The sequence below is a fragment of the Vipera ursinii genome, assembly GCF_947247035.1.
Source record: "Vipera ursinii genome assembly, chromosome: Z".
In the NCBI taxonomy this organism is placed as follows: domain Eukaryota; kingdom Metazoa; phylum Chordata; class Lepidosauria; order Squamata; family Viperidae; genus Vipera; species Vipera ursinii.
In genome coordinates, this window is record NC_139517.1 from 18,170,635 (window position 1) to 18,197,763 (window position 27,129).

A 27,129-nucleotide genomic window follows, 5' to 3' on the forward strand; every position below is an offset into this window, starting at 1 on the left:
GGATTCCCGAGCTGTTGGTGGCGTCGGAGGAGGAAGAGGGAAAGGGGTTGCGCTCTCCACGACCTTCGGAACGCGCGCCGGGGCTGGGGAACGCCGATCCTTTTTGGGGAGGCTGATGGTGGATCCCTGGATCGGGTCCCCCACCCCCACCCCCCAACCCCCGCTTTCTGCGCAAAGATATCAGCCGCCCTGGGCTCAAAGGCGAGCAGCTGCCGGGTGGGCGGGCTCCTCCCCCATCCGAGTAACTTTCGCTTTCACACGCCGCTGCATGCAAGCAAACTCCTGGGCCTTTTTTTTCTTTTTTCTTTTCTTTTTTACTGTATTCTTTTCCCCCTTTCGCCCGACGTAACTCACCTGTCGGCACAGCTGGCAACTCTCCTGCAGCGGCACCTCCGCCGGCGAGGAAGAGGGAGGGGTCGGCACCGAACAACGTCACCTCCACCCACCCACCCACCCAGCCAGCCAGCCCTCTCCGCCCGACCCCAAAAGAGCTACTGCCATCCAGGGACCCGGCGCGGTTCCTGTACCTGCCCGCCTCGCATCTCTACAAGGTAAGAAATTGGCTCTTGCTAGACGGAAGGTTCAAACCGACTGACCAACCCCACTTCTCTGGAAGAAGGGGGAAAGCGAGGGGGGGGAGGGCTAGCTCCACTTTCGTTTTGGGACAGGTGGTTGGGGGAAGCCTTCCGGGTGGGTCCTAACTAGGATGGCGGGCGGGGTGGGGTGTAGGGGTGGGGTGGGGTGGGGGGCTTGGCTTCGGGGGCTCTTTCCCCATAAGCTCGATGAGCGTTGGAGCCGAGGGGCTTGGACGCGTGCGGCACTTCCTCGGCCGGCTTGGTTTAGCCCTCTCCCAACCCCAACTCGGGAATTGGGAGTTGTCTGCAGGCCAACTACTACTGTACCTGCTGTTTTGGGGGGACTGGAGGCTAAAACGGTTGCTGGAACGGTTGCTGGAATTGGGTATGTGTAGTTTAAGGGAGAGAAGGGTGAAGGGTGACACGATAGCAGTGTTCCAATATCTCAGGGGCTGCCCCAAAGCAGAGGGCAGTCAAGCTATTCTCCAAAGCACCTGAAAGCAGGAGAAGAAGCAATGGATGGAAACTAGTCAAGGAGAGAAGCAACCTAGAACTAAGGAGAAACTTCCTGACGGTTAGAACCATTAACCAGTGGAACAACCTGCCTCCAGAAGTGGTGAATGCTCCAACACTGGAGGTTTTTAAGAAGAGACTTGCCAGCCACTTGTCTGAAATGGTATAGGGTTTCCTGCCTGAGCAGGGGGTTGGACTAGATGACCTCCAAGGTCCCTTCCAACTTCTTCTTCTTCTTCTTCTTCTTCTTCTTATTATTATTATTATTATTATTATTATTATTATTATTATTATTATTATTATTATTAGGGCGGCTGAACGAGGGGATGGGGGTTTAGCTTAATAGAACCTCCCTAGTTAGGTGTTTATGGAGATTCTTAGTCCTCCAGGTCGCGGGGTTGTCCCCGTAGGTGCTTTTTCAGGAGGCGACTGGACTTTCCTTGTCGTTTTTCTTTGAAGGCTTTTTCCGCTTCTCCTCCTCCGAGAAGCTTCTTCAGCTCTGACTGGATGGATAGTGGATCGTTCTTGGGTGCTTCTTGGATGAGAAGCAAAAGAGGGACAAGGAAGTCCAGTTGCCTTCTGAAAAAAGCACCTTTGGGGCTCCGTGGTTAGGGGCTGATAATCATGACTTCTGAGAACTGGTCTCCTGGTGAACTTCCTGGGCTCCTAAGGGCGCTTGGGCTGGTATCTGTGATGGGGTTGAGCCTCCATTTTTAAGGGGTTCTGGATGGAGCGTCCTCATGTGGCTGCAGATACTGGAGAGGAGCTTCGGATGGACAGCTCCGTTTTCCAGTCAAGTGGAATCCTGCGGCAGCCCTATTTTTCTGCCCTCTCCAGTGCTTTAGTGTGTATGTGTGTGTTAATTTTTACATAATGAAACAGAACTTTTCCTGATACAGGTAGTCCTCGACTTATAACAGTTCACTTAGTGTTCATTCAAAGTATCAACACTGGAAAAAATTGACTAATGACCATTTTTCACATTTTACAACCATTGCAGCATCCCCGTGGTTACGTGATCAAAAGTCGGATGCTTGTCAACTGACTTGTACTTATGACAATTGCAGAGTCCGGTGTGTGTGTGTCAGGTAATCCCCTTTTGTGACCTTTTGACAAGCAAAGTCAATGGGAAAGCCAGATTTACTTAACAACCGTGTTATTAACTTGATGACTGCAGTGATTCACTTAACAACTGTGGCAAGAAAGGTCATAAAATAGGCAAAACTCACTTAACAGCTCTCCACTTAGCAACATAAATCTTGGGCTCAACTGTGGTCGTACGTCCGGGACTACGTGTACTTAAGCTGTAGTGATGCTCCACTTCCTACAGAGCAGAAAAAATTGGGGTGTGTATGTGTATCTCAGCAAGCCATCTAAGGATGAGGAAAGGTGATTAGAAATCTAACGGTGTCTGTTCCTCCCCCACATCCTTTCTGTGCTAAATCTTTGCAAGGCAAGAAGAACACAATTTTGCAAAGCTCCTCAAGGCACAGTGCAAGTGAAAGGGGTAGGAAGAATTTCCCTTCTTCCCCCCCCACCCCCTTATTTATATGAAGCTCTGAAAAAACAAACATCAAAAGCAGCCAACCCATAAGGTACAGCGAAGAAAAAATTCCCCTCTGCCAACGAAAGTGTGATTGAAATGACTTTGGACATATACATCGCAGTAATATTTGATTAATGCGGTTGATATCTTGAATGATAAATGTGTGAACGGATGTAATGAGACTGCATATCACGTAAACAGTATAAACTGCCAGTGTGTAATCAGAAAAGTTCTTTGTAATTGACATTATTTGGACGTGGAAACTGCTTTGGTGGTTTGTGTAGAGTCAAAGCTAGTTTAATAAGAGCTTCAGAAGGGATTTGGGGTTTTTCCTAGCTGTTTAAAAGCAACCCCTTTAATGTTTTGGCTTGGAGACAGAATCCTCCATTTATTGATGCTAAGTCAAAGAACGAACCTCGGTTGGTCTTGAAAAATGAACCGGATCAAGATACATTGTGGAGTGGAGGAGATGGATTGATTATATTCAGAATAAATATGGGACTAAAAAGTTTCACTTAGCATTTGAATAAGTAGTGGATATATATATGATGTATAACTAGCTTGTAGTTATTTTACTGAGAGTTAAAGTGCGATAGAACTTAATATTTTATTGTTGTTCGCATATTTTAGATTGTATTTTTATACCCTGTATTTAGCTCTGGGAAGTCGGGGAGGGGAGGGGAGGGTTGGGGAGGGGGAGGGGGAGGGGGGTTGTATTCAAAAATGTATTGTAAAACCTTTCAATAGAAAAAAATGAACCGGATCAGACCTGGAAAAGACCAGGAACAAAACCCCAGGATAACAGGGTAGAATAGAAACTGGGGGCAGTGATACGGGGCGGAAGATGGGGGCGAGAAGAAGAGAACTTTTTTCCCCCTTATTTATATGAAGGTTTTGAAAAACAAACTGCGCTGCTGTCTCAGCTGACCCATAAGATACAGCCAAAAAAATTCCCTTTGCCAGCGAAAGTGTGATTGAAATTACTTCTGACATATTACTTTTTAAGCAGTGCGCTGCAGCTGCCAAAAAAGCCAACACAGTGCTAGGCTGCATTAACAGGGATAGAATCAAGATCACATGAAGTGAGCCTTGGTGGATCAGTGGGCTAATGCCTCCTTAAGTAACACCAGCTGCCTGCAATTAGTGCAGGTTCGAGTCCCACCAGGCTCAAGGTTGACTCAGCCTTCCATCCTTCCGAGGTAGGTAAAATGAGGACCCAGATTGTTGGGGGCAATTAAGCTGACTTTGTAATAATGCCGCTTGGGGTTTGTGTGAAAGCCCTAATAAGCAGGCATATACATAGAATGAAGGCTACTGCTAAGCTTGTAAGCTGCCCTGAGTCTTCGGAGAAGGGCGGGATATAAATGGAATTAAAATTAAAAAATAAAATTGTTAATACCACTTTACAATGCCTTGGTAAGGCCACACTTGGAATACTACATCCAGTTTTGGTCACCACGATGTAAAAAAGATGTTGAGATTCTAGAAAGAGTACAGAGAAGAGCAACAAAGATAATTAGTGGGCTGGAGGCTAAAACATATAAGGAACGGTTGCTGGAATTGGGTACTGTATGTGTAGTTTAACGAAGAGAAGGGCGAGGGGTGACATGATAGTAGTGTTCCAATATCTCAGGGGCTGCCACAAAGAAGAGGGAGTCAAGCTATTCTCCAAAGCGCCCGAAGGTAGGAGAAGCAACGGATGGAAACTAATCAAGGAGAGAAGTAACCTAGAACTAAGGAGAAACTTCCTGATAGTTAGAACAACTAACCAGTGGAATAACCTACCTCCAGAAGTGGTGAATGCTCCAACACTGGAGGTTTTTAAGAAGAGACTGGACAGCCATTTGTCCAAAATGGTATAGAGTTTCCTGCCTGAGCAGGGGGTTGGAGTAGATGACCTCCAAGGTCCCTCCCAACTTTATTATTATTGTTGTTATTTACATTGCAGTAATATTTGTTTAATGTGGTTGATATCATGAATGATAAGCAGTTTAGAAAACTGGTGAACGTGTGACTAATGTTATCGGGAGACCATTTGAAAGGTAGGATTTCTTTATAATACATTTTTCAGAATCTTCCAGCTCAATGCAATGTGATGCTCCGTATGCCTGGAGCCCAAGGAAGTAAAGAAAATAAAAAACCACTGTTAAAATTAAGATTTAGTGTGGGGAATTTTGGGAGTTGAGAAACACTGCCCTGTTTTTTGCGATCTTCTAAAATGAAATAGCTTCAGTTTACTTTTTATTCACTTAGAAATAATATACTTTGCTGTTAATAATCTATTACCTTCTCATATTTTATGATCATTTAATGTCCTAGCTCTAATGAATCATCAAGTAAAATGTTTCTGTGACCTACAGTGTTCTTTATTTTTTGTTTTTCAATTGTCACTGCAGAGTTTCTCTTAGCACCATCTGAGTTCCCTGCTGAACCTTATTTTCCCCTCCTTTTTTTAAAAAAAGTGTTCAGTAAAAATGGGAAAGGTGGCATACTTCAGAATAAAACACCAGCCCAACATCATCTTCTAAGAATTCCTGTGGCCCCCTAATGGGTTTTACTTGCTTTTCAGAAAATAAAAATGATGGTTGGATGCAATGCAGTGTAAATGTGCCCATTAACCCCTTGCCAAAAAAAAAAAATTAAAGGTGAAGGGGGCATTTGGAAATCTCCTGGGGAAGATTCTGGTAAATTTGGGGATTAGTTTTTGTGAGAGCTCTTCTAATTTGCTCTTATAATTTTAAATTGGTTCTCCAGCCTCTTGGCTTTCTTGCCGGTTTTGTGTGCAGAAAGTTGCATGTTGAATCCCTGAAATCTCTAGTAAAGGAACTGCTGGTAGATATCCTGTTCAGACATTTCTTGAACAACTTGGAGAAATTTGTGCAGTAGATAGCATTGGACTAGAATGATCACTGTTTCTCAACCTTGGCAACTTTACGATATGTAGACTTCAACTCCCACAAATCACCAGCCAGCCAAGCTGGCTAGGGAATTATGGGAATTGAAGTCCACACATCTTAAATATAAACCTTTATTGTCAAAGTACAACATGTGTACATTGAGATTAGCTGAGCTAGGTAACAAGCAAAGGAAGTTATTCAGGATTCAACAGGCTCATATATTCGGTGGCTCTATTACCCTTCCATGTCTAACCGAGCACCATATACACTCTGTGTAGGGTCCTCTGCCCAAAGGGGCATCTTAGCCTCTGCAATTCGACAGGCCAGACCCTTTTAACGTTCTGGAAATCAGAACCTGATTCCCCCCCCCTTCAAAACTTTAAGAGACTAGAAATGATACATTTGCATGGATCGGCCTGGACGTTTATTTTTATTTGCTTTTTAATGTTTTTAATGTTTTACATTTTAACCAAGTGTGTATTACAGTTTGTAAAATGATGTTATTGGGAGGGACTTGTCTGAAAGATGGGCAGCTACGTAAATGTTTTAAATAAATAAATAAATTTCAACTATTAGATGTGCATGATATTCTGTGATTTATTAAAAAAAAACAGGCATACATAGGTTGGGTCATGATGCCTAAAGGGGCAATTGTCTAAGGGTAGGAGCAAGAAGGAATGATGTAGAAGAGGGGTTTTCAAACTTGGCCCTTTTATGACTTGTGGACTTCAACTCCCAGAATTCCTCAGTCAGGCACGCTGGCTGAGGAATTCTGGGAGTTGAAGTCCACAAGTCATAAAAGGGCCAAGTTTGAAGACCCCTGGTGTAGAAGAAGGAAGCATTTAAGTGCTTTAAAATGCCTACTTGGAACGTGTGAGAAAACTCTAGAAGATCCGACATCCAGAAGAGGGAAAAATAACCTCCTTGGTCCTCAATTTATGATCACGGTTGAGCCATTGCTAAGTAAGGCGGTTGTTAAGTGAGTGGCACCTCATTTTTATGCACAGTTGCTAAGTGTATTGCTGCAGTTGTTATGCGAATCCTATAGTCATTAAGCGAATCTGGCTTCGCCCTATTGAATTGGTTTGTCAAAAGCCGGCTGGGAAGGTTATAAATGGTGATCACATGTCCCACATGTCATAAATACATGCAAGTTGTCCAGTGCCCAAATTTCGATCACATGACCACGGGGCCTCTGCAACAGTCATAAGTGTGAAAACCGGTCATAAGTCACTTTTTCCGGTGCTGTCGTAACTTCAAACAGTCATTAAACAAATGGTCGTATGTCGAGGATTACCTGTACTTGTTACCAAGAATAACAACATGGAACTGTCCATACTGTCACCAGTTCAGATTTGGTTTATGCTCTTCGGTTACTTTTGATTGAAATATTGTTGGTTATTCTAACTTGTAAAATTGATCATCTGCAGCAGGTGACAGAGTAAAATCACATGTTTCTTAAAAAATTGGCCCATGCAAAAACCTTTGACATTGAATTGTGGAAAGGAAATTGCATACAGGTTAGTCATCAACGTATGACCCCAAACGAGCCCCAAATTTCTGCTGCTAAGTGAGACATATGTTAAATGAGTTTTGCCACATTTTACAACCTTTCTTACCATAGTTTTTTAAGTCGATCACTGCACTTGTTAAATTAGTCGCACAGTTGTTAAGTGGATCTGGCTTCCCCATTGACTTTGCTTGTCAGAAGGTCGCAAAAGGGGATCCCAGGACCCCTGGGCCCTGCAACCGTCGTAAATACAAGTCATTTGCCAAGCATCTGAATTTTTAGGACATGACCTTGGGGATGCTGTAATGGTTGTAAGAGTGAAAAACGGTCATAAGTCACTTTGTCCAGTGCTGTTGTAACTTCAAACGATCAGTAAATGAACTGTTGTTAGTTGAGGATTACCTGTACTGGCTATTTTTAACTGCACGGTGTCTTTCGCTGCTTAATCTTAATCAATATGCTTTCTTTTATTCCAGAACCTCTTCCCCTCTTTTTAAGGGGGAAACCTCAGCATGCTGGCCACCTACCAAACTACGTGGAGATGAATTGGTGTCCTGGAACTCCAGATTCTTCTGTGGTAAGTCAAATGATATCAGTTGATGTCAGCTGTCTCCCATTGCTTGCCCTTCAGAGGCGGTAAACTACATTTCCCACAATTCCTGGGCAGCAGGGCCAGTGGAATTCTAGGAGCTGTATTCCTTTTTTAAATAATTTTTTCCATTATTTTTTTCTTAATATAAAATACAAATGAAAATAGACAGTAAGGTAAAGGAAAAAGAAAGAAAAAATAGCGACTTCCAATTTTTTTGGTGCGGCAAATTATATATTAAAAATTATAACCTCCAACTTTTTATTTATATAAGAATACGGTAGTATTAGCCATTTCTGTAATAGAAACCTATTTAATCATCAAAACCCAAAGTTAGAATTTCATTTCCCCCCCTCTTTTGAGCAGGAAGTCCAGAAGGGTTTCCAAATGGAAACAAATTTAGATACATTCTTATCCCTAATTAAGACAGTTAATTTTGCCATTTCTACCGATTCCATCGCTTTTTCAATCCATGGAGTTGACATACCTTTCCATTTTTGTGCATATCCAATTCTTGCTGTAGTCAGCACACATAATAACAAAGTTTCAACTTTTTTCAAGTTCTTTATCCAGTAGTCCTAAAAGAAAAAATTCAGATTTTGATTATATATTTATTGTCTGAATCTTGGGGAGCTGTGACATATTTGCAGAGTCCCAGCTTCCAAAAAGCTTCTGTATTGCAAACTACTCTTGTACTTTAAAAGGGATTCAGAAAGAAGAGGGAAGTTAAGATTATCAGAACTTTGGAAGTTAAATTGTGGTAAAAAAGAATCCCGGATGTTTAGCCTTAGGAAACAAAAGAACAAAGAAAACAAAGAGATCTTTGTCTGGAGAAGACGGCCTTAACATGATATGTGCATCTACAGATGTTAATCTGTAGATGCACATATCATGTTAAGGCCGTCCTCTTGATTTTTTAATCTCATCTCACCTGACAGATACTCCTGATTCTCCTGTATCATTTCAAAGCTATAAAATTCTCATCCTTTGGTTCTCATTTTCTACCTTTTGCAATCAAGAATCACAACTGGCAATGTTTTCTTACCATCTTGCACACAGGTGCCCCTAAAAGTGATCAAGGCACATTTCTTTTCCCAGTTTTTTTATCATAACTATTGTTAATACTTTTTTCTCTATTCGATTTTGTATTTTACTTTGGCAAGTTAAACTAGGAAGAAGAGATTCTCAAGACAGAGATTTGTTTCTGTCAAGAAGTGAGAGTCACCTAGTGCAAAGATTGAAAAGTACAAGGCTAAGCACTCAATAAACCATGAAAAAAGTCTGGGTATAAGAAAGAGTTCCACTTCATTTGGACACTAAACACTCCTGTTTAGAGTGGTTATTTCCTAGTCATAAAGAAGATTTTTAATCTAACTGAGTCCCAATTAGCATCTAAGTAGTTTCTGCTGAGACAGAACAAAAAAGCTAGATAGAATAAAATAAATATTAATCAACTAATCCAGCTCCCACACGTTCCTCAAGTTTTATTAACTGTGAACGGGACATTCTAATATAGAACTACATAATCTAATAAAGCCACTGAATAAATAAATAAACTAACATATAGGCAACTCATCTAGTTTAACCCTCAGAGGATATGCTCTTTTTTTGGCAGATTTGGAATTTTAAGAAGGTTTGTTTTAAGTAGCTTTTCTTGACTGGGTTCATACATCGTGCTAAGTCATAGTTCACTTATGTTATTAAGGAAACCACAGCTATGCAAAGTCCAAGCCAAGGAAACCACATTGTCACTTAACATAATATGCAATTTAACTATTTCATGGACATTTGCTGGATTTACATGTTAAACTTAGTCATAAGGTCTTGAATTAATATGTGAGTATCCAGCCAAAAGTAGTCTATAATCATGATTCAGCTTAGTATTAATATGGTTGACATGACTAATAACAAACTGTGACTAAAATAGACTAGGATTGAAAACCATTGTTGAGCATCACAATTTCTAAACCTAATAGTGTATTAAACCACTTTAGATCTCCTTTTAGTCGGGAGAAAGTGGCAACGAAAAATATAAATAAAGCATGAAAGTCCTTTTTCTGAAAAAAACATATAGTGATATAACAATCCATTACCATCAGTTTATCAATATGGCAACTCTGCAAGTTATTTAGGCTAGTCTTGGGCTTAGCTAACTTTAATTCTAAGACCTAGAATTAGCTAACTCTAATTCTAAGGCTAGGCTAGTAACTTCCATACCTGAGTAATATTTGAACTCAGGACCGTTCAAGAGATGCACCACAAATGTTAAAACAATTGGGATCTAGACTCAAATGACAGTGTGAAGGAGCACAAAGTGTTACTAGAGCACAGCTGGAGTGTAAAAAGAGATTTTGAGTGACACAGGAACATTGATCCCACAAAAATTCCCATGAGGAGTTACATTAGGCCACACATTTCAAGTGCTTTGTTGGCGGCAATGAAATTGTTCCTCAAACTGGCATCCTTAAGACATATTTGGAATAGACTTCTGTCCCCAATTTAGGAATGGCTGACCCATCATGCCATTAGGGTATTTCAAAACTATTAGGTATTTCCTAATTTCCTTTTTAAAAATAAATAAATAAATAAATAAAAGGCGGAAGAACTGTTTCTTGGAATGATTCTCTGAATGAAACACACTCTTGAATATTTGCAGAAGAGGTTATCTTGATCTACAAAACAACGATGGCACTCAAAAAGGACTTCAGAAGCCTGTGGGTGAGATAAGGGGAATAAAGTCAGGAATGTACCAATTGAAGAGAATATACTTAGTTCAGGAAAGATTGAGGGCAAGAGAAGAACGGGACGACAGAGAATGAGGTGGCTGGATGGAGTCACTGAAGTAGTAGGCGTGAGCTTAAATGGACTCTAGAAGATGGTAGAGGACAGGAAGGCCTGGAGGAACGTTGTCCATAGGGTTGCGATGGGTCGGACACGACTTCGCAGTTAACAACAACAAATACTTAGTTCAGAGTTGAAGTCTAGAGTCCTTGGTGCTCCCTGAGCTTGAAGATGTTACCTAGTTGAATAATAAAACATCTGCAAGAAAACAACCAAGCTCAGAGAGCACAAAGGACTCCACTCAGGGATAGTTTTTATTACTGTAATTAAAATATTCGGTAAAACTGACATAGAGAGGTAAAGGTAAAGGTTCCCCTGCACATGCGTGCTAGTCGTTTCCGACTCTAGGGGCCGGTGCTCCTCTCCGTTTCAAAGCCAAAGAGCCAGCACTTGTCCGAGGACGACTCTGTGGTCATGTGGCCGGCATGACTAGACGCCAAAGGCGCACGGAACGCTGTTACCTTCCCACCGTAGCGGTCCCTATTTTTCTACTTGCATTTTTACGTGCTTTCGAACTGCTAGGTTAGCAGAAGCTGGGACGAGTAACAGGCACTCACTCTGCTACGCGGCACTCGGGATTCAACCCGCCAAACTGCCGACCATCTGATCAACAAGCTCAGCGTCCTAACGGAATGTGCCAATTGTCTCCTAGGTCTTGCTGCTCGTATTGCTGTTTTTCTCCCCATTTGGGCCACTCAAGGGCTGCAAGTTTGATTATTCTCCCATCGCTACTTCTGACTTTTCCCAGGATATAAAACCACTGGTGAGTATGAGTATATTGCATAGTTCAGCAGGCTGCCAGCCCCGTTTGGTAGACCAGAGCCGGAAATTACCCCCATGGAAGACTAAATCTATCTTTATTGACACTGGCTATAATTTATTTAAGAGGGACGCGGTGGCTCAGTGGGTTAGGACGCTGACTTGTTGATTAGAACAGGGCTTTTCAACCTTTTCACCCACTGTACCACTGTTAGAATACGGCAAAATCTGAGTACCACCAGTCGCCTAGCAAGGTGTCAAAAACGTGATGACCAAAAAAAAAAGGAAAAAAGTGATGAAGTACAGGTAGTCCTCGACTTACAACAGTTCACTTAGTGACTGTTCAAAGTTGCAATGGCACTGAAAAAAGTGCCCCCCAAGCTACAGTCGAGCAAGACACCTGCCTGCCTGCCCAGTGGCGCTCTTCCTCCTGTCCGAGGTTTTCATTGTTGTGAGCATTTCTGTTGAGGATTGGCAGCGGGGGTGGGGTGGGGGTGTTTGGTTTTTATTCCCCTCCTCTGCTGGGTGGTTGCAGCAGGTTTTGGTCACTTCACATGACCCTGGGACACTGTGACCATCATAATATGAATATGAATATGAATCAGTTGCCAAGCATCTGAATGTAAATCACAAGACCCTGGAGATGCTACAACATTTCAGCTGATTGGCGCTTCTTCTGGCCTCAGCAGAAGCGCCAGGATCAGCGCCAAGCTCCAGCTGGAGTCTGGCGCTGATCCTGGCTCTTCCACTGAGCCCTGACAGCCCCGAAGAAGCACTGATCCTGGCGCTTTCGCTGAGCTCTGACAGCCCTGCAGTTCTAGCCATCTCTCACTCAGGGTTGTGCGGTGCTGCCACCGGTTCAGCTCATTCCCCTCCCCCACTACCACCTTTCTAGGGTGGTCACGTACCACCTGCCAGGTGCCAATGTACCACAGGTGGTACCTGTACCACTGGTTGAAAAGCCATGGATTAGAAGGTCGGCAGTTTGGCGGGTCGAATCCCGAGTGCCACGTAACAGAGTGAGCGCCTGTTACTCGTCCCAGCTTCTGCCAACCTAGCAGTTCGAAAGCATGTAGAAATGCAAGTAGAAAAATAGGGACCACTACGGTGGGAAGGTAACAGCGTTCTGTGCGCCTTTGGCGTTTAGTCATGCCGGCCACATGACCACGGAGACGTCCTCGGACAAGCGCTGGCTCTTCGGCTTTGAAACGGAGATGAGCACCGGCCCCTAGAGTTGGAAACGAGTAGCACACATGTGCGGGGGAACCTTTACCTTTACCTTTATAATTTATTTATTTAACAAACTTATATGGCTGCCCGTTTCAAAAAAAATACCCTTGGCATTGTAAAGCAATGAATTAAAATAAATGTATAAAACAATTATCCAGAATGTCAAAATATAGAAAATAATTACAGAATCATGCAAGTCTGATTGTGTTGTATTTCCCCCCCAAATGTCCTACACTCCTGAGAATCAGGGAAATGCCTTCCTGAATCGCTTCTGAGTATTACCTTGTTTCTTAGGCCTTAAAAAACATTTCAATCCCTTTTTGCCTAGATTAGGGGTTCCCAACCAGGGGTGCAAGACGATATTCCAGGGGGTGCAAAAACTTGAGTTTTCAAAATTATAGTGCAGTGATGACGAACCTTCTAGAGACCGAGTGCCCAAACTGCAACCCCAAACCCACTTACGTATCATCAGGTGCCGGGTGGGTGTGGCCAACTGGGTGGGCGTGGCCCATTGGGTGGGCGTGGCCCATTGGGTGGGCGTGGCTGCAGTGGTAACAGCAGACTGGGTGGGACTGAAAAGTTCAATCAATCAATTCCAACTTTGTGAGTTTTTTTTCCCCCACGAGAAGTTGAAATTGATTGATTGATTGAGCCTTTTTTTTGTACATGGCGGTGGAGGCCTCAAGTGAAAGGTTTTATAAAACCCAGCTGAAGGCCTAGGACTGGGGCGATGGTGTGCCTGCCCACAGAAAGGTCTCTGTGTGCCATCTGTGGCACCCGTGTGGCCCACTGGGTGGTTGTGGCACATTGGGTGGGCGTGGCTGCAGTGGTAACAGCAGACTGGGTGGGACTGAAAAGTTCAATCAATTCCAATTTTGCAAGAAGTTTTTTTTCCCCACGAGAAGTTGAAATTGATTGATTGAACCTTTTTTTTTGGTACATGGCGGTGGAGGCCTAAAGTGAAAAGGTTTTATAAAGCCCAGCTGAAGGCTTAGGACTGGGGCGATGGTGTGCCTGCCCACAGAGAGGTCTCTGTGTGCCACCTGTGGCACCCGTGCCATAGGTTCGCCACCACAGTTATAGTGAATATGCCTAATTCATTGCCGTTATTTAGAATTTTTGTAAGGGATGCGAGAATACATCAGAAGCGTTTTAGGGGTGCGGGGTATAGAAAAGGTTGGGAACCACGGGCCTGGATAATGATTCTTACACATCCCTATCAAGGTCCTGTTCCTTACTCTGCACATCTTCTCATTTTTTTTTACTTCTATCAATGGCAGAAATGGTGATAGTGATGAAAAATTCTACAGCAACTGAACAAGTCAATCAAAAAAACCCATGTTTGTAGAAGTGACACACTGTCCCTTTTGTTGACTGGGATTTTTATGGGAAAGAACTGAAACTTTGAATAATTAAAATATAATAATCATGCTGGCCACATGACCACGGAAATGCCTTTGTCCAAGGGCTAAGATGAGTACCACCCCCCTAGAGTTGGATGGGAAACCTTTTTACCTTTATGATCATCAAATCATGTTCTCACCTTGGGCCTCTGCAAAACAACTGCAACTCATCCTTCCCTTTTCAGTCCCCAAAGTAGAAAGATAAGGAGCAAATCAGAAGGTGACAAAAGAAATCGGAAATGCGTAAAAGAGAAAAGCAGTTGTAAACTCCATCTTCTCAAAAGGTTAGGATGAACATTTGTCAATATTTGTTAAATCTAAAGCGCCAGGCATGGTGCCACAGAAAATCAAGCTGCATCATTTTACCCTGACATGGCAGTCTCCAAACCTGTTGGGCTACTCATTCCCAGCCAGGAGGGCAATTGCTTGGGATTTAGGAATTAAGGGCACTTTATTTATACTCTTCAGGCTGCCCAAGGAACTGAAATTCAAGGAGCATCTAATTTAATGGCACTTTATAAGTAGTCCTTGACTTATGACTGATTGCTTAGCGACTGGTCAAACTTACAACAGACTTCCTTGGGGGTAATTATAACCTGGTTCCAAAGTCCCAACGGTCAGGCCACCCCCTGTGATCACATGACCATATATTGAGCACTCAATAACTGGCCCTCATTTACAGTCATTTCCAGTGTCCCATGGTCACATGACAGTGTTTTATAACGGTTTTGCCAATAGCTGGCATTTACTTCCAGTTTTTGGGAAAACTGACCCATTGGTTTACTGAGCTATTTTCTTAGAATGGTGACAGTCACTTAACGACCACAGCATTTGCTTAATGACCATGTTGTTGTTATTTGCGAAGTCGTGTCCGACCCATCGCGACCCTATGGACAACGTTCCTCCAGGCCTTCCTGTCCTCTACCATCTTCTGGAGTCCATTTAAGCTCACGCCTACTGCTTCAGTGACTCCATCCAGCCACCTCATTCTCTGTCGTCCCCTTCTTCTCTTGCCCTCAACCTTTCCCAGCATTAGCCTCTTCTCCAGTGAGTCCTTCCTTCTCATTAGGTGGCCAAAGTATTTGAGTTTTAGCTTCAAGATCTGGCCTTCTAAAGAGCAGTCAGGGTTGATCTCCTCTAGGACTGACCAGTTTGATGACCATGGCAGTTGTTTAATGACCACCACACAAAAGGTTGTAACATTGGGTTTCTTACGTGGCTGATTGGATTTATGACCATCACGACTTACAACCATGATGGGCAGTCGCCATTATGGTCGTAAGTCAAAGACTATTTGTAATCTTGTCTTTCTCTTTCTCTCTGCTCAGAAAGAATATTTGCTCCTGGATTACAAAGTATCAATGCCGTTCAGTCTGAAACAGGTACAATTTTTACCTCAGCCTTTACATCAGGGGTGGGGTAACTATGATCTGTGAACTATGATCTGCGAACTTCAACTCCCAGAATTCCTGAGCTAGCTTTTTAAAAAAAATAATAATAATAAATATGCTGGCTCAGGAACTCTGGGAGATGAAGTTCACAGATAGTAAAAGGGCCATAGTTCCCCACTCCTGCTTTACATAAATGCTATTGCCTTTCCATGAACATCAACAACATTGCTGTTGTTGGTTTGGCAAAAATGTATATTGTACATTGATCATTGATCATTCTATTATTGTAATTGATCGTTCTACTATTCATAAAAATAGCCAAACCTCTTTCATGGAACTGCCCGTGGCACATTGGCTAAAGATGATGGGTTAACCTCCAACAAATTTCCTGCCATGCAACTGAGAATATAGCCTGATGCTGAAATAAGACTCTTGTATCTAGTCAATATTTTGTTGGAGGAGGGAAGTTCAAAGCTGGGGCAGTTTAATTTGGAAATGCTTTGGAGGTTTTTTTTTAAAAAAAGAAAAATAATATCCCTATTTTAGGCATCTGATATGCTAATGGTACAGTTTCGATATTTCCCTGTGTTAAAATGGCCCAAAATTGCTGTCTTTGTTTAGCGATCATGGTTAAAAAAGCTCCAAAGATTGTAGAAAGCAGACTTGGTGTGTGCGTGTGTGTGTTTATGTTCCCCTGCACACACGCATGCAGGAGCTTATGATCTCAGGTTGCCCATCCCAAGCTACTGTTTAACTCTTGAGTTTGCTTCTGGCATAATTTTAGGCTGAGTCTTCAGAGAAGGGCGGGATATAAATGGGATTAAATAAATAAATAAATAAATAAAAATATGTATGTTGCCAAGCTGCCTTTTTAGAAAAGAGGCCATTGTTTTATTGAGGAAGGTGGCCTGTTGGAGTCTTTAATCAATTTCACACAGAGAAGACTTAATTCAGTGGCAAAGAACATGTCTTGAAAAGCCATTCTTGCAATTGTTTTGGGCTACCATCCCAAAATTCCTTGTGGATGCCCATAACAGGGTGATAGGAACGAAAGTCTGCCAGGGCCCTTAGCATCCTTTGCATATTCATTGAAGGCTCCTGTTTCAGTCTTTGGCCTGTCCAGCCACATCTGGGAAAGTCTTGTCTCAAATAACTGAAAAGCTACTGCTGGTGACTCTTGATCAGCCTTGTGGAGCCTTCCAACTACTCTGTTTCCCTGAAAGGAAGGCCTACCCTGAAAATAAGCCCTAGCTTGATTTTTTTTGGGGGGGGGGCTAATGTAAGCCCTACCTCAAAAATAAGCCCTAGTTTTAGGGTGAGGCACACATTTAAAAATCAAGCTAGGGTGGGGGTGTGGATCTGCCCCATGCGCCCCGCACCCACTTACTTTGCAGCCAGGCCTCTCCTCGCTGGCCCACTTCTTTTGAGGCGTCTTCTGCAGCCAGGCCTGCATTTCTCAGTCAGGCCTGCATTTCTGGAAAGGCCACTGCAGCTGAGAACTGAGCTATGGATTGAATCCATAGCGTGGTACTTGGCTGCAGAGGCCTTCTGGAAAGGCCTGACTGTGAAATGCAGGCCAGAATGCAGCTGCAGAATGAAGCTGCTCCTTCGGCTGCAGAAGAAGTGGACTGGCTAGGCAGATATGTCGATGCAGGAGGTGAGTAAAGAAGACACTCCCAAAAATAAGACCTGGTGCCTCTTTTGGAGGCAAAAAAAAAACAAAAACAAACCTGGTATTATTTTCGTGGAAACATGGGTATGTAGAAAATGCTCCCTGACTGACTGGAAAATCATGTCTTCTGGTTAAGAACCAGTGCTTTGACTCACTAATGTACCACAATGTTCCATACAGTCAACTTTTTCCCTTAAGTGAGCATGGAATTACAGATTTCACTTTATGATAGGCCTCTAGGTATAGAGTTTTAACATGATTTTCATCTCCCCTCTTGGATTTTGACTGAGTGAAAAATATGTTCTTGGTGGCTACCAGATTTGTGTTGCAATGATATACAGTAGAGAACCACTAGATGGCAGCAGTGAATCCAGATTTTCTGTGTCTCTGTTCCCATCTAGAGGTGATCCAAAGATTTGCAACCCAAGTGTGGTAGCCTGGGTTTATAATGAGAGTACAATCTTTTTTCTTCTTTTTGGTCTCATGTTTTCTCTGCATCCCATTTCCATTTATATTCTCCAGGACATATTCTGCAGTGAGTTATGGAATCTTCATTTCATCAATGAAAACTTAAAGAAATTAATCAACGTGTCTGGAGAAAGACTGAAAAAGTTAATCAAGAAGATATATAATCACACAAAAGTTGTTGAACTTTGTAATATTGAAGTAGTAAGTTGAAGAACTTTGTTTAGAGTGCTTCAGAATACAACACAAGTCATTGCTATTTTATTCACAGTTTAACCCAGCTTGTCTTGTCCCAATAGCTTAAAACAGACTGCAATCAAAATTTCTATTTTGGGGGGAGTGGGGGTGGGAAATCAGTATTAACGTAGATCTAAACAAAGAGGAAAGACTTAAATTAATCCAGGGCTCTAACAGTGCTAAACGAAGAAATCCTTATGGATATTTCTGGAAAAGGCTGAGCTGTGGAATTTTTTTGCCTCCAGTGTTGAAACAGGAAACCTGAAGCTGGCAGTATGGGTGGATGTTTTAGCAAAAATGTGATAAAATGCAGTTACGTGACTGTGGCTTATTGCAAACAGCTGTAAATGGCTGGTTGCTAAGGTTCCCAATATATGGTCACATGACTGAGGAATGGGGACTGGTTGACGTAACTTCAGAATTGGGTCATAAATATTGGGTGGGAAGGTGTTTCGTCATAACTAGTCAGCATTGGTGGATTACCTGTATATTAGTGTGTTAGTTTTTAATCTTCCTTTTTAAAAATTGTTAATAAAAATTATATATAAAAACATGACCGTGAAGGGAATTGCCTCACATGACACATCAAAGGCACAAAAAATTGTGCATACTCCTTGCCTGACAGGAACAGTTGTATCTACCGATGGTCACGAAGGATGAACACCAGTTTGATCACTTTTAATCAAAATGAGGGAAAGAGGAACTTTTTTTACCCTATTTTTGGTCTGGGAGAAAATGGAAAAGAATCTGAATTTATTTAAGTTCTTCACTTTTTATCTGGCTGAAAAAGAAATTCCTCCCTTCCTTACAGGTCATCCTCGACTTACAACCACATCAGAGCCCAAAATTTCTGTTGCTAAGCAAGACAGTTAAGTTGAATGAGTTGTGCCCCATTTTACGACCTTTTATGCCACCCTTCTTAAGTGAATCACTGCAGATGTTAAGTGAGTCATGTGGTTGTTAAGAGAACCTGGCTTCCCCCATTGGCTTTGCCTGTCAGAGGCCAGCTGGGTGACAAGCAGATGGTGATCACATGACCCCTGGTTGGTGCAACTGTTATAAACTGTCGTAAGTGTGAAATGGTCATAAGTCAATTTTTTCAGTGCCGTTGTAACATCGAATGGTCACTAAATGAATGGTTGTAAGTCAAGGACTACCTATATTTGTTATGCCTGTTTCTACAAGTGGGCCCATTTCATTTTGAAGCAACAACTGCTGAGCATTTCCAATCTGAATCAACTCTAACCCCACTGTGTAGTGTACAATTGGAGGGGATCTTTGAGGTCATCTAGTCCAGAACGATCACTATTTGCAATAAATAGCATCAGCAGGATAAAGGGAGTCTTTTAGCTGGAAATTGCCATCAAGCCCACAGTCTACAGTGTGTGTTGTTAGTTTCTCTTTTGTAAAGAATTTTATTAAGTTTCAAATATAAAAAAAACTAAAATAACATGTTGCAACGAAAAGGCAAAAGTGGGGGGAGGGACAAAAGGGAAAAATTTTAAAAGTAACATAAAAATCCCCACCAAAAATAACATAGGAAAAAAAAGTTACTTTTAACTCTCTTCAGTTCAGATAAAGTTGTAAGATAAAACAAGATAGCTTATTTCAGTTTCATAAAGAGGTACAAAACTAAAATATAAAAGATATACATATCCAACAATCAAATAATCAGAATACTCTCTTAGTCTAAATGAGTGGCATGGGGCCCAAGAGTTGAAGACGTTCGCCTCCCAATCAGAAGGTTCAGAGTTCAATCCTAGGAAATGACAGATGTTTATAAAGGCACAAAGAGAAAATATTTGCTGCGAACTCTGCATAGGCGTCAGGAAGGGCATCTGGCCAGTAAATGCTCAGTTCCATTGAGTCATTCAGACTCCACCCTGAATAAAGGGATTGTAAAACTCTTTTAGTTTAAATAAAATATATAGCCCATAAATGCATCATAATACCATAATATCAATTTCACAAATACACATAGTATTATTAGTTATTTTTATAAGCAAAAACTATAATAATACATTCTTTACTTCAGTGGTTCTCAATCTTCTCTTTACCATGGACCCCCTTTAAATACCTTTTGTGGCCACAGACTATAGCCACGGGCCCCCAAGACCAAACTCAAGATTTAAATGGGGACATTTCTTCAAACCTTCAAACCTTCAAACCTTTGTAGACCCCCTGTGATGATATTGCGGCTCCCAGGGGTCTGCAGACCACAGGTTGGGAACCACTGCTTTACTGCAAATGTAAATAAATGCGTAAAAAGCCCAAATAAAATGTGCAACTATTAAACTCCAGCAGCACACATTTCTATAATAATCAAAACTTATCTAATCAAAATCAAGACTTCCTTTTTATCTTTATCAAGCAAAAATAAAATCACAAAGCATCGTCATGTAGAAAGAAAAGCAGTCTGATTTTTATCTTTAATCAAAGCAGTCACTTTTGCCATCTCAGCCAGTTCAGGTTGTGTGTGTTTTTCCCCCCTCAAAATAAACATCAAAAGATGTAAAAGCATAAATAATGCTGTCTGAACTTTGGCGCTGATTTATGAAGTATGAAGTAGTAACTACACCTGTTGTACTGGGATGAGCAAGCTGCAGTTAATGCTCTGTGTTTTGTTTTGTTTTTGTTCTTTTTCAGGAGAATAGTTCTGTCAGTTTTGAGTTGACAAATATCTCTCAGTTTGTAGATGTGATTCCTTTCCACCTTCAGTCTTTATCAGCGAAAATAGAGAAGATTACATCAGAAGAAAAGTGTGCTGATTTTAAGAACTGCACCGTTATTCAGAGCCAAATAGGTAACATTTCTGAGTAATGGGGAAAGGGGTGAGGAGACACAAGTTTTGGCCATGTTGCCACGTGAGCCTAACATGGTTCATTCAACAATTTTATCTGCTATGTCCAATGTCCCATTCGATTCATCCCCAGACAAATAAGTGTTAAAATAAGGTTTTCCCCCTTGTCCCTCCATCATCCAAGGACAGGCTAACAGTGTGTCATATCTATAAAGCTTTGTCCCTAATTGCCATGAAGGGAAATGGGGTAACTAGCAGAGGAAGGACACCAAAAATGGCATCACTAAAGGCAGGATAGGGATCTGCAATGTTTTCCACAAAGGATTGTTTTTTACCGGTTCAATAACGGCATAGTGGGGTTGCAGGGGAGAGCACCACGTGACATGCCAGTGCGGAAAGGCCCTTGGTACGTGTTAACCTTCAGAAGATAATGTTCCCACAATGGAATATGGCAGAGTTCCCCAACCTTTCCAGCTTTGCGGACTGGCGGGGGTGGGTGGGAGAGGGGATGGTCCCAGTGGTGGGATTCAAATAATTTAACAACCGGTTCTCTGCCTTAGTGACCATTTTAAGTATAAAAAAACGATATACCGAAACTAGAGAGATAAAGCGTCTATTCCTGAAATTACCTCAGAAGCACCACTTAGTTTTCGCCTGAGTGACATGATCGAAGGCGCCGCATCTCCATTTGCTTTCCATCGCTCCTTTCTCAGACATTTGGGGAAGGGTTGTTTTTTTCCCCGCCTGGAAGGAAGTTGAACGAAACCAAGACGTGTTCCGGAAAACACAGATTTATCATTTATTTATTTATTTAATTCCATTTATATCCCGCCCTTCTCCGAAGACTCAGGGCGGCTTACAAGCTTAGCAGTAGCCTTCATTCTATGTATATGCCTGCTTATTAGGGCTTTCACACACACCCCAAACGGCATTATTACAAAGTCAGCTTAATTGCCCCCAACAATCTGGGTCCTCATTTTACCTACCTCGGAAGGATGGAAGGCTGAGTCAACCTTGAGTCAATCATAACCGTTTCGCCAAACTCAACCAAAAATTAGGTATCGGTTCTGCCAAGCAGGTGCAAACCGACTGAATCCCACCACTGGATGATTGCACGCAAGCGGCCAGCAAGCATGCGTGCGTGTGCACAACTCCATTTGCGTGAGCAATGTGCATGGGCACCTGCCACTCCCTTAAATGGAGAGCATGAGTGCACGTTTGCCTGCTGCTCGCCGGCCATTTCCATGGCCCAGTTGCAGCCCCATCATGGCCCATTAGTGGGCCGTGGCCCACAGGTTGGGGACTCCTGGAATATGGTCTACCATGTCAGCCTGCCCCAACCTAGTGCTCTCTGGACTTTAAATCCAACATTGATTGGGGCCAAATAATGTACAACATCTCAAGAATTCATCTCAACATCTCAGGACAGATAGTCCTCGACTTACGATTCCAACTGAGCCCAAAACTGATGTTGCTAAGTGAAAAATTTGTTAAGTGCATTTCGCCCCATTTTTTGACTTTTTTTGTCGCAGTTGTTAAGTGAATCATTACAGTTGTTAGTAACGTTGTTATTAAGTGAATCTGGCTCCCCCGTTGCTTGTCAGAATGTCACAAAGCTGATGACATGACCCCAGGACACGTCAACTGTCATCAATATGAACCAGTTGCCAAGCATCCTAATGTTGATCACATGACAGTGATCAACAGTGATCAACATGCTGCAACAGTCGTTTAGTGCAAAAAACGGTCATAAGTCACTTTCTTCAATGCTGCTGTAACTTTGAATGGTCACTAAGTGAACTGTTGTAAGTCGAGGACTACCTGTATCTGGTTCCTTAGGGTGCTACAGTCACAGCATCCCTGCAGATGACACTCACAAAGTACCATTTTGAAGCACCATGAAAATTTCATTCTCCTAAAGATAGCTGTGGATTCTCCTGGCATGGGTCAGGCACAAATGCAACCAAGACACATAATGACTCCTTCCTGCCTCTTTAACTCTTCTGAAATGCCGCTTCTCCTAACTGAGGGAGCCAGCTCCTCGCTACTTTACATCACATATGATTTTTGCAATATTGGAAATGGCAGCTTCACAGATGCTACCAAAATTGCCAAAGAGAAGATTGATACCAAACTGGATGGAAGACTTTTCCAATTTGGAGCAGGCCCTAATTATAGTAATATGGCTGACCCGGAATTTTGTATCTCTGATTCAGTCACTGTGAATGAACTTCACAGGCTGTATTTTAGTTCCAGCTGTTCTTCTGTTTTAATCTCTTTAATCTCTCTCTCTATCCCGCCCTTTTATCTTGTGCCTCTTAAAGGTACACCTATGTTTTCTTAACTCACTCTGATTTCTACAGGAAGTAGAGTCTCTAATAATTCTCAGCATCTATACTAAAATTCTTACTTCTTTTTGTAAATGATTTGTTAATCTTGTCAAGGAATGACACCACCACAATCGCGCAGCTGGCAAGGAAAAATGTCAGCAAGGAGCAACAACTAGTATTAAAGCTTTAAAATCAGAAAAGCAATGTTAAACCTTCCAGATCTGTTCATAGCTGGATACCATGGAATAAAGAATGCCTAACCTTCATCTGGGATACACTGAAGTCCTTTGAGAAAGAAATCCATAATTTATCTCAAGTTGCCACCACCCAAACTCTTTTAGTAATTGGACATAAAAGAGGGACTCCTCCATGATAATTTAACAATGTAGAAACAGTAAACAGTTGCAATTAGATATGCTACATTACTTCTCTATCCCCTCTTACGAGACCCATTGCAATGTCACATATCTTCAGGCAGGTCAACCAGTGGAATGTGGGGTGCAAAATGTGACTCATTGGGTGATTTATATAATGAATAAGGTTAAGCTAAAATGGCTGGGCATTTTCTGGGTCAGCACATCGGGGAAACCCAGACGTTGTCTTAGCCCTATGTTTCTCAACCTTTGTGACTTTCAGAGGTATGGACTTCAACTCCCAGAATTCCCTTGCTGGCTGGGGAATTCTGGGAACTGAAGTCCACACCTCTGAATGTCGCCAAGGTTGAGAAACACTGCCTTAGCATGTTTGGGGAATACTACCATCATGTTAAAGCCATAATATGATTGATTGATTCTGGCATGGCAATGTAGCCAATGGGTTTTATGAACGGGTTGAAAATTTAGCATGTGTATGTACCCAGCCATTGTGTCTTTCCTCTGAATATCGTTTACTCTCTGCTCCACCCTCCCCACCCCTTTGTTACCAGCTGGCATTTAATCTGCCCATATAGGTCAGTCTTTCTCTGTACTACAGAATCTTCTAAGTTATCCATCAACCCTTCTGATTGGAAGCTAGAGAAGAAACAGTCATCTCAGCCAATCTCCCACAAAAGAACTTACTGGTGGCTACTTCTTCCAGCTATCTTGGTCTGTCTTATCTTCAGTTTATGGAAAAAGTGCCAGGTAAACTCTTAATAAGAAACAATTTCAGGTAAAAATGCAACACAACAGCTACATGTGAAACAGCCTGGGACTCTGCCTCTACAGAACAGATACTGTCATGGAAAGATCTGGATGAAGAGATAGAGCATGGGTGTCAAACTCGATCGATGTGACGTATCGTGATACGTGGGCATAGTCTGCATGACGCATCCAGCCCACAGGCCGTCAGTTTGCACCCCTCAGATAGAGAGAATCAGGTCTATAGATGACATTTAATTGGATGGATTCCTGATCCCCCAGAAGACAGAAATAAAATTCACAAACGTTCTTTGAGAGAGTGGAGCTATGGACTGCAAGTAACAGAATGAAGCTTACTAGAGATACATACAAATTTCCTCACTCAGGAAACACAATTCACATACAGGGGACTGAAGATATCTAGCTTGATAATTGTATTTGTGCAAAAGATCTTGAAATAATAGCTTATTGCAAAGTGAACATGGGTCCATACTGTCATTGAGCAGCAAAGAAGGAAGATTCGGTATCAACAAGTACCGTTTCCAAAATAGAGAGCGTTGTTCCTTGCAATGGACCACATACTATCTTTCTACTGCATTAACATGTCTTGATACTTGCCTGTTTTCCCATCCTTTACAAACATACATACATTTACAGCATTTGCTTCCTCTACATTTTTACCATATGTGCATAATACATAAATATTAGGGATAACTGTAATTTGAGAAGCTTCCCTCTTTCAGACATTTCGTAACTGTTAAAAAACACAATTCAACCATGCTTTAACTAGGATTGACTATATCTGGTGTCCATGTAGAGGAATTCTATTAATTGCACATACAGTATTTTGTTTTTATTCTGCATTTTTACTCTGTTAGAGTGTGACCCATAGCTTGCCAATTGGGAAAGGTTATAAAAACCGTGAACTAAACTGGATTGCAGCAGAATATAACTAGAAGCCATCATAATCCTCATGTTTGCTCCATTTTCCCTGCCAAATACAAAACAGTGAAGACAAAGGATGTGTTCTAAGTTATTGGTTTCCTTCTTAGGTGTTTAATTGGATATTTTAAATGGTCCATAAATAGGGCTTATCTTTATGGCTGATGTGGTTGAATGGCAAGCTTCCAAGATATCTCTTGCATTTTTAAAAGATATTTCCTCCAAAGCCAGATAAGCAGCAGCAGATAGATAATTAGACAGGAAATAATATTCTAATCAAAGATCAAGGAAGAAGCCACACCCCCATAATATTCATACATAAATGAATAATTAGCCCATGAACTAGTAAAGTAGTCCTCCATTTATGACCACAATCGGGGCCAAACTTTCTGTTGTTAAGCAAGGTGGCTCTTAAGAGTCGTGCCCAATTTTATGATTTTTTTTTGTCACAGCTGTAAAGTGAATCATGCAGTCATTAAGTGAATCCCTGATTGACTTTGGTTGTCAGAAGCCAGCTGGGAAGGTTGCAGATGGCAATCAGATGATCCCCGGTTGGCCACTGCCTGAATTTTAATCATGTGACCATGGAGATGCTGCAGTGGTCCTGAGGATCAGTCATAAGTCATTTTTCCCCCTTGCTGTTGTGACTTCAGACGCTAAATGGTTGTAAGTCAAGGACTACCTGTATATTTATGCTGCTCCATATCTTGTATAATCGCATTTGACTACACAATCTCATGAACGAATACCCCTCCATAGGAAATTAAATTACGATGCTCCTCAAAATTTAGTACATCAGAAAAAATGCTAGATTAGACATGTGCTTTTTCTCTTAAGAAAAGCAAAAGGTGTTTTGTTTTTTTGTTTAGAAAAGGGGGGGGGAATCTGGGCTTAAATGTCATAGAATCAAGTCAGCTAGAACTCTCCTTGCTGACATTTTATCCGGGTGCAGAGAATATGAGACCTCTCCTGCCTCTTACTAATGCTGTGGATCCGTGTTTCTCAACCTTAGCAACTTTTAAGATGTGTGAACTTCAACTCCCAGAATATCTGGGAGGAATTCTGGGAGTTGCAGTCCACACATCTTAAAAGTTGCTAAGGTTGAGAAGCACTGCTGTAGCTTATGTGCTTGACAGATTCCATCTGCCCCACGTTTTCTTCTCCTCCATACATTTGCCCTTTCTTGTCTTTTTATCTTTTCAGTGGTCGTCTTCAAGAGCAATTTAAAACTACCACCCCACCGCGGCATGGAATCTAACCTCAACATCACTCAGCATCTTAAGAGCCTGCTCTATCCCACTCCTAGCCTTTATCTTGAAGGACTAACCTGGCACCCCCTGTCGGAGGGGCTTGCATCTTTCTTTTTTGTAATGTATAGAGGGTCCTCAACTTACGACTGCAATTGGGACCAGAATTTAGGTTGCTAAGGAAGACGGATGTTAATTCAATTGTACCTTACACTCCTTTTTTTTGCCACGGTTGTTAAGCAAATTACTGCAGTTCTTAAGTGAGTCATGCAGTTGTTAAGCAAATCCAGCTTCCCCCATTAAACTTGCATGTCAAAAGCCAGCTGGGAAGGTTATCAATGGTGACTGCTGTAAAGTCGCGTGCTTCACATAGAGACGAACACAGAGCTGGGGTGAAGATGAGTTTATTCTGAACAGAACGAACTGGGGAAACAGGGAAGCCTGGCGTCTATTTGTACCTGCCCAGGTGGATGGCATCCAATCAGTTCAAACCTGGGCTTCCTGCCAGTGCAGGTGACAATGGGTGTAGATCCTGGCTTCCCACCAGGCTGACCATGCCTGGGGCTGTCAACAGCTTAAGTCATTAGGCTTATCCTGAGTGAGCAGTCATCACCCGGAGCTGTCCAGCCCCTCTGCTGATCTGCACCATCAGCCTCCTGCTGTGCTGTCCTTTGTGTATGCTGGGAGGCATACACTGCACCTGCATGCTGCACCCATCTTAAATACATACTTGTTGCCAAGCCCCTAAATCTTGATCACGTGACCATGGGGATGCTGTGATGGACTTAAGTGGGAGAGAATTGGTTGTAAGTCTTTCAGTGGCCGTTGTAACTTTGAACAGTTGTTAAACGAACGGTTTTAGTTTGTGCTTATGCCTATGTGCTGTATGTGCTTATGTAAAAAGGAGAGACAGAGAGATGGTTAATATGTAAGGTTTTTTTTATTTTGTATAAATAAAAGCAAATATTTAGTAACCACATGAATGTTCCACAAAGAGGAACTTTCCAGTGCATTTTTGTTTGATGTGAACAGCTAACGTGTATTGGTCTTTTACCAGAATCAAG

The 27,129-nt window shown here is 42.1% G+C and overlaps 1 protein-coding gene across 1 annotated transcript; it reads left to right on the forward strand.

Annotated features, from left to right (window-relative positions):
* Positions 1–26,158, forward strand: FLT3LG (fms related receptor tyrosine kinase 3 ligand). The gene is given in 9 exon segments (XM_083376634.1): positions 1–551; positions 7,518–7,618; positions 11,124–11,234; positions 15,192–15,245; positions 17,449–17,595; positions 20,275–20,431; positions 23,708–23,739; positions 23,742–23,879; positions 26,022–26,158. Coding segments are annotated over 8 exon segments (699 nt in total). The 5' UTR covers positions 1–551; positions 7,518–7,582; the 3' UTR covers positions 26,046–26,158.
* The last annotated feature ends 971 nt before the right edge of the window (positions 26,159–27,129 follow it).